Source organism: Gavialis gangeticus, unplaced genomic scaffold (genome assembly GCF_001723915.1).
Source record: "Gavialis gangeticus isolate Ggan-Ray unplaced genomic scaffold, GavGan_comp1, whole genome shotgun sequence".
NCBI lineage: Eukaryota > Metazoa > Chordata > Crocodylia > Gavialidae > Gavialis > Gavialis gangeticus.
The window spans coordinates 14,829,451-14,837,822 of NW_017729003.1; the positions used below are offsets into that span (position 1 = coordinate 14,829,451).

Genomic DNA, 8,372 nt, shown 5'->3' on the forward strand with positions numbered 1-8,372 from the left:
CTCGAAGCGCGGCGGCTCCGGCCAGGGCTGCGCGAACGGCCCCGCGGGCCTGACGGCGCCCGGGAGCGGGATCGTGGCATCAGGGCGGGGCTGCAGGCAGCCCCTCTCCCGCGCCCAGCGGATTAAGATTCACCGGGGCCCTGCGCAAACAAAATTGGAGCCTCCCACCTGGTGAAGGCAGGTGCTGTCTGCGCCCCCAGGGGGCTGCGGCTGGGCCCACCCGCGCGGTTGCCTGCGAGGGTGGGGGTGAGCTAGGGGGTGTGAGTGCTGATCCGGTGAAGGTGGCCCTGGCACTGGGCAAGACCATCTGCACAGCCAGGGCTGCGGTCTCCCAGGGGCTAGTTTGGGGAAGGGCAGAGCTCTGTGCCGCCCCTCTGCCCACCTGCCCCTCTGCCAGCCCCAGCAGGGCAGGACTGTCCCATCCTGTCCTGTCTCAGCTGCGCTGGTGCTGGCAACTGCTCACAGATTGAGGGGAGCAGAAGTGGGGCTGCCCATGGGGCCTCCTCGCAGCAGCCGGCCCCAGGAAGCTGCCACTGCCTTCAAGGAGCTCCTCTGGCCCTGGCCCTGACTCAGCCGGAGGTGAGCAGGCCCATGCTGTCAGCCCTGGATGCCTGTGGCCAGATGCCTGTCTGAGCCGTGCTTCCCCCAGGGTCCCCCAGGGTCTCAGGTTGGCAGGGGCCTGCAGGCCTGGGTCCTGTCGGCCTGTGCATTAATCCACCCCTGCCTGTGCTCTGGATGAACCCGGCTCCTGGGGGCTCTGGGGTTTCTCTTGGTTTCTGTGAGAGACCCTCTGATTTCCATGGGAATGCACTGCTTTTCTCAGTGGGTAGAGTTGGGGGAGGCAGGAATTTCTGGTATTAGCAAAACCTGTTTTTTGAAGGTTTAGGTAGGGAGGGTAGTGTAGCAGGTGGATGGCTTCAGTCCAGGCAACACTGGCACATGCTGCCCTTAGCTGCAGTTCTCAGTGATTAATCCTTTCTGCTGGCGAAGGTGTGGATGTGGTCTGGTAAATGGTGCTCGTCCGTCCACTAATGGCAACTGTTGTCCGGATGGAAGGAGCAGCATTACTTGGAAGGGTCCAGTGTTGTTGGCGCGATTCCTGCGAGTGGGTGGAAATCAGGGGAGCATGGGAGTGTTCTCATTGTTTTTTCTTTGTAAATCGAGCAAGACTTGGTGGTTTACACTTGGCTGTCTTTCATTTATCAGGCATCTACCCCAAAAGGTTCATGAGTGAAGGCCTGTTATGATTAGGGACCTGCTTGAATCACGGTTTTGTGATTTTTTTTTTTTTTGCAGAAACTGGAGAAAACAGCACTCTCTGTAGTTGCTGCAAAATATGGCTTTGGCTGCAATTGCCCAGGAAATCAACCATAAAAAATCACTTACTGGAGTAAAATGTTGGCTCTCCAGTGGGAGCCAGTGGTCCTTGCTGCTGCAGCATGGCCTTGCAGCATGCCCAAGAGAGGGTGATGCTAGCTGGACAGCAGATGGCAGCTGCACCCTTGTGCCTCTCTGCCAATCAAGTGATGAGGGGCGGGGTTGCATGAAGGGCAGCCAACAGTCAAGATGGTGGCCATTCCTTGTCCCTCCTTCCTCTCTGCCAATCAGCACTGAGGGGTGGGGCCTCTTTGCCAGTCAGTGCCAAGGGGTGGGGCTTCCATTAAATGACTGCAAAATTGGCTTTTTAGGTTGCAACTAAGGGGCGAAAACTGATTTTTCTCACTGCAAGTTAGGTCCCTAGTTATAATATCTTTGAAAATGGGGGCCAAAGACCTTCAAAATATTAAAATGAGAAAGAGGGAAAACCAGACGTGCTAGTCCAGTACACAACTACATTAAATGTAAAAATAAAACCAAAGCAAAACCTCTTACCTGAAAAGGTTTATTTTGAACTAGGGAAGGGGAAGAGAGTGAACATTAAAATGACCAGGAAGATAGAAATGGGCAAGGATATGTCAAAGAAGTCAGGTTTATGGCATTTGAAATGAACAGGATCTACAGCATGCCACTGAGGAAATATGAAAGATGTCAAGATGCTGCTAAGTGGGAGCTCCATAGCTTAAGCCTCTGTATTGAGCAATGCCTGCAGCAGTAGAAAGTTTTGCTGATGTAATTTGTATTGGCAGGAAAGGAAGTGATTAATTTTTTAAAACCATACTTCCAAAATGGCCAAAGCTAGTAATGATTTTGATATCACTCTTGTCCATGAAATCACCCTCTAAAATATATAGTTATAACAGCCTGTAGCTTTTAAGATTATAGAAAGTATAGTATTACCATGATGATAGTTTTTTATTTCATTGCATACTTAGAAAAGTGTGAGGTAAGTTTGATAGTAACCTGGCAATCATTTTGAAGTAATACCCTCCAGAGTAGAGTTGCTTTTGCTAAGGAATATAGTTGTGGGAGTTAAAGGCAGGTGTAAAATAGTTTTGACGTTTGGTATACATATTATTAAATTATCTTTTAGAAACAATTTTTGCTTATTAAAAATGTATCTGAAAAAATCAGTTATTTTGTGGAAGTTTTACTGTGAGCACAGGTTCAAGCTCAAATACACAACTTCTTTAGTACTGTTGTGTTATGCCTACAGGGAAATGACTGATTTAGGACCTATTCAGCTACTGACAAGCCTGAACAGACCAGCATAAGGCTGGAATAAATAGTGGAAATTGGATGTCCATAACACCTAAAGAAGTAGCAAGACAAAAAACCCAAGAAAAATACTTTTTTGAATGGGGCAATGTGTATTAAAAGGCTACAAGACTGTCATAAAAGTATATATGTGGTGAGAGAATGTCATAGCTCTTCTGACTTTGATGAGAACAGTGCAGTTAACATGTTCTGAAAATGAGCAGTTATTAGGGTGAAGCTTCGGTCACTAATTCAGTTCGGCAGAGATTTTGCTTGATTTGGTGGCCGAATCTCCAAATCCGAATTGAATTAGGAGACCCTTTACTCTTTCTGAATCAAATTGGAACCCTTAGCACTCTTAAGTGCTAATTACTAGCATAAGGAAAATTAAATCCTTCATTGTACAATTTCTCCTCCATACCCCCCAGAGATGTCTTGCATACCCCTAGCAGTATGTGTACCACAGTTTGGGAAACCCTGGTGTAGAGAAAAGAAAGAACTGCTATCTGATTTTAAGCTGGATGTGTGTCTTGGATTCAGACTGCTTTTGGCTGTGCTATATTAATAAGATGTATCTTTATTATAAGCACATGTTTTGGTATCAGAGGAGGCACTGGTCACTAGTATGTAGCTCATTTTTCTTTTGATAGCTGCACTAGTAAGGGCTACAGGATAAATCTTTATTCTGTTTTTTAAGCCCAGGTAAATTACCTTGTTGGCACTGATTGATACAGAGATAAATTGAAACAATAATACAGCTCAAAACCGTGTAATTGTGTATACAATGCATGGGAGAAGGCAAGGCGATGACAGCTTACTTTATTTGTATTAATATTACCCATACTTAACAGATGTGTATGTGTTTTGGAGGTTATGTTGTTTTTTTAGTGATACTGGAGTTAAACTATTCGTTTGCATAAATGCAGGTTAGGGTGAAACAGCTTTGCTGTGAACAAGTATTTAGTTGGTTAATTTTTTGTTTTAGTAATTGAAATATGCTGATTTTTCTTCCTTGTCTAGCTGTAAAAGATCCCACAGCTGTAGAAAGAGCAAATTTGCTGAACATGGCTAAGTTGAGTATCAAAGGACTGATTGAATCAGCTTTGAGCTTTGGTCGGACTCTGGATTCTGACTATCCGCCTTTGCAACAGTTCTTTGTTGTCATGGAGCATTGCCTAAAACATGGTCTTAAAGGTGCAGTAATAATTTTATTGTGTTTTTTTTTTTGTACCAAAGCATTTTATATTTTTCTTTCTAAAGTAGGATGAAATAGTGCATTAGCTACCTTGTACAATATTATGAGTATTTAAAGTGTTGTATAATAAATCTGAAGTATCCTAAACTAATATAACAGACATTCTTACATGCATACACATTTCCTTTCTAAGTCATTGTCGGTTACTCAAAAAGGTTTGTGAGGTACCAGGATTGTATACATGTTACTTGCATCTTGATTTAGTCTCTTAAATTGACATTTTGTGTTTCAACGGTTTTATATAGTTGAATATCAGTTTTAAATATGAAAACAAAATTGCCTTACATGATTATTTTCAGAAATTCCAAGCTATTGTTACTAATTTTTCAAGTTCTAATTTAAAAGCTTGCTGGAGAAATATTTCTATTCATACAGTGAAACAATTTCTTACAGTTTCTAACATAGCTATACTGATGTAAACTTTTTGAGAGTCAACTAGACTACGTAAATTATTAATTAAATTATATTTTCATTTTACTAGTAAGAAAATCCTTTCTAAGTTATAATAAAACTATTTGGGGCCCTCTGGAACTTGTTGAGAAGTTGTACCCAGAAGCTGAGGAAATAGCAGCTAGCGTCAGAGATTTACCTGGCCTCAAGTAAGTATTATTGGTGAAATACAGCAGTAAAGGTTTAGGGCTTGATCCAGTATCCTCTAGAAAAAATAATCATTTTGATATGATAATATTTTTTTGGAATTCTCAAATTGACTTAATTATCATCCCCTTTCTTTAATAGTAAGAGGATTATAACATACCTCCCCATGGCATCGTTTGTGTGGCATTACTAATCTACATTGCAGTACACTGTGCAGTCACTGGATGTGATGTCTGCCAGTGGTGAAATTTAGTTTGCTTCCTATGTTGGGAGATGAACCAGTTGATGCCAGTCTTTTATTTTTATCTTTTTCATTTTGTTCAGTCAGGGACACATTCTACTAACATGAAGATATCTTGGCACAAAGGTTAAAGTTAAAGCTGTAGATATCTTAAAATATTTAGTTTCTTCAGCCCACGAACTGGACTCTGTGGATAACCGCTGCCAATTTATACAACTTTTTCTTGCGAACCCTTCAGAGACTAAACATTACAAGAGATTATCTGAATTCTTTCTTAATAAAATGTTTTTAAAACTTCTGTTATAGAGATCTTTAAGAATGGTTTATAGCCTTAAGAACTGTTGTTCTTGTTTTGCTATTTATTTGTTAATAAGGCTGAAGATTACTTTTTGCCATATTGTTGCTTTACTTTCTACATTTTGTTTTGCTTGGAGATTCGATGAATGAAAACAGCAGCCATTTGCACTTCCTGGTTCTCATGCAATAGCCAGGGTTTTGGGGCTGTAAAAATGGCATCAGGCCACGCTGTTTAGAGCAGGGTTGTCAAAGATACAGCCTGTGAGCCCCATCATCTAGCCCTGTGTGCTACCCCTGGGTCTGGAACTGACCCACACACTGCACCTGGCTCACACCAGACTGACCTGGGTCACACTGCACCCAGCATATGCCAGACTGGCCCCACACATGGGGCCTGGGATGCATGCTTATGTGGTGCCCCACTCAACTGCTTTGAGACATGCACTGCATGCAGTGTTTGGCTGGTCTGGGACGCACACTGTATGTGTCTGCCCCAGCTAGTCTGGGACGCATGCTGCATGTGATGCCTTTGGGGGCTGCTTCAGGGTGGCCATAGTGTGCAGTATGGGTCTCAGATTGGCTAGAGTGGATGCTGCATGTTGCACATCACAAACTGGCCCTGTAAGGGTACTGTGTGCAGCACAGTCCTTGATCAGCTAGAGCTAGTGCCATGTGCACTAGATCCAGCATGTTAGTGGCAAGGCACGGCTGCTCCTGGTTTAGAGTTTTGGAATGATAGAAGTATCCAAACTGAGATGGATTGCTGGGCCAAGAATACGTAAAACAATTGCAGTGCCTCCTGAATGTGTTAACCACGCGTCTCTTTAGCTGGTCATTTTCATAGCCTCAGACTCGCATTGATTTCAACCTGCTTTGATGCTATTGCATATTTCACTATGTCTTTAGGCAATTAAATTGCTTTCAAAATCTAACCCAAGGTGACCAGAAACAAACTAAATTTGCTAGCTTCAGTTGATATTGCTTCTGTTTAATAAATTAGTGTTAAATGCAGAACATATTTGATAAACTTGTAACATTTTTTATGTATCAGGTACATCTGAGATAATTTAAACTCATTTAAAGAGTTGTTTTCCTACATATTAACTGAATTCCATTTTTCATGCATATACAGCCCAACTGAAATCCTAACTAAAATGGTTGTCTAGTAAATAGGAAATGGTGAATTATACATTTTTAACATAATAACAAATATAAAAACTAGGAACCTGAATAAATGTTTGTTGATTTATATAATTATTTAAATAAATATGTGTAGATATAAAAAAATTCTTATTAACAAAAATAAATAACAAATGCAGTGTAAAGATTATATTTGTGGGGTTTTTTTTAAATTAACATGCTTTAACTGTTAGAACTAACGAGAATTTAATTATTTTCCTAGGAAAAAAGTTCAAAGTACACGTGCAAATAAGATTAAAATTAGTGATTTAAATTAAAGTGTGGTTCTTGCTCATTTAAATCACAGTTAGTATTGGTGATTTAATTCCGTTTAATTTAAGTCCCTTCATCCTAACTCATTAACATTGCCTTGCAAAACTTTATGTAATCAAAAGCCTGAGTTTAAGGTTTTAATTTAAAACTGACAGACAGACTCAAAACACTGTGTCCTGGTTAGATATACTTGTGAAATATTTATCTTAGCTGCTGTAATGACCTGCTTCAAAACCCATTGCAGACTGTGGAAATCTTTCTATGGGTTTCAGTAGAATATGGATCAATACCTTAAGAGCACGTTTTAGTCAGTTGTATCTTGACTGATTACTGAAATTCATTCAATTAAATATCTTAAAATATTCTTGTACGTTTCAGTTTTTGTATCAACAAGCTGATGACGGTCATTAGTTAAAAATTAGCTCGTGTATAAACTGTTCTTCTTTTCAGAACACCATTGGGCCGTGCCAGGGCATGGTTACGATTGGCTCTAATGCAAAAAAAAATGGCTGATTATCTACGCTGTCTGATCATTCAAAGAGATCTCCTCAGGTCAGTTATTGTGAAGACTTTATTTAATTGTATCTTTTAAGTTTTTAATAAAATGCATGTAGGAAATCAAGGCTATTGCTATATCTGATACTTTATATTATTATAAAGTTTAATTACATCCTTTTACTATAACTTCTTGTTTGTTATAGTGTAGTTGAAGTATGTAAGAGCTTCTAAACCCCATGTAACATCTTGGGCAATATAGTTTTAAGTATTAGGACATCTATTGTTTGTCTTTGTTATTTGTAAATGTACTTAGTGCTGTATACCAAAATCATATCATAGATGTTTTTCTAGACGTACATTAAGAAAGTTTCCATGTTTACTGGAATCTAAGATGACTTTGAATTTAAGATGATCCCCCCCATAGATTATATTATTATATGTATAATTAGATTTGTTATAGTATTCCAGGTATAGAATCTAATTTATCATTAGGTTGTCCTGAATTCGTCCCCAACCCACTACTACAGCAGAGAAAGTAGTGGCTGGGGGGAGTCAGGTGACGGGGCAGAGTCAGGCAGCCCCCTTGCCTTGTTCTCCCCCCTACCCCCTGGTTTTTTCCCCTGTAGCTTTCCTGCCCCCTGCCACTTACCCTCTTCCCTCCCCCAGCATCTGATAAAGTGAGCTCAGACTATACATCTCTGATTTAGTTGGCTTATAAGGCCTCTGCCCTGCCTTCTGCCATCAGTGAGTAAGTCAGAGTGTGATATAAATCTTTAAGAACATCAGAGAGAGGCTAAAATTAGAGTATGAAAGTCAGATATACATTCAGTTTAATATCGTTTAGCTAAATTTCACCGAGTTAACAAGTTGCTTGAAATAAACAGTTATTTTAATATAGTGCACTTTCCTGTTTTAACAGTGAATTTTATGAGTACCATGCACTAATGATGGAGGAAGAAGGAGCTGTTATTGTTGGACTCTTGGTTGGTTTAAATGTGATAGATGCTAATCTGTGTGTAAAAGGAGAAGACTTGGATTCACAAGTAAGTGACTACAAATAAAGAGATAAGTATGCTGACCAGATTTTGTTTTGCTTTTTTCTGTTTCAGCTTGAATGTTTGTTTGTTTGTTTGTTTTTAGAGAGATGTAAATGTTTAGATGTTTTATTAATTATAGAGATTATTTACAGTCTCTATCTGAAGTCATTGACAATGTTTGCGCTGAGTTTCAGAGAAGTTAAAACACACTCCTAGGTTATGAATGGTGCTTGGGTTGAAAGCCCTGAAAAAAATGTTCAAAATTTAATTTCTTAGTTCGACAGCAAGACTTTTGGGCTCTATCAGCTGGACTGAGAAGTGGATCTAGGGAGACAGATCCAGAATGGAAAGATAGTCAACA

The 8,372-nt window shown here is 40.3% G+C and overlaps 1 protein-coding gene across 5 annotated transcripts in view; it reads left to right on the forward strand.

Moving 5' to 3' along the window:
- Nucleotides 1-8,372, forward strand: part of RUFY2 (RUN and FYVE domain containing 2) — a 60,349-nt gene that overhangs the window by 451 nt on the left and 51,526 nt on the right. For all 5 annotated transcript variants that reach the window (XM_019507865.1, XM_019507862.1, XM_019507863.1 and 2 more), the window contains exons 2-5: nt 3,655-3,828; nt 4,371-4,488; nt 6,927-7,028; nt 7,894-8,017. In XM_019507865.1, the coding sequence (XP_019363410.1) occupies nt 3,655-3,828; nt 4,371-4,488; nt 6,927-7,028; nt 7,894-8,017 (518 nt within the window). The remainder of the gene's footprint in view (nt 1-3,654; nt 3,829-4,370; nt 4,489-6,926; nt 7,029-7,893; nt 8,018-8,372) is intronic.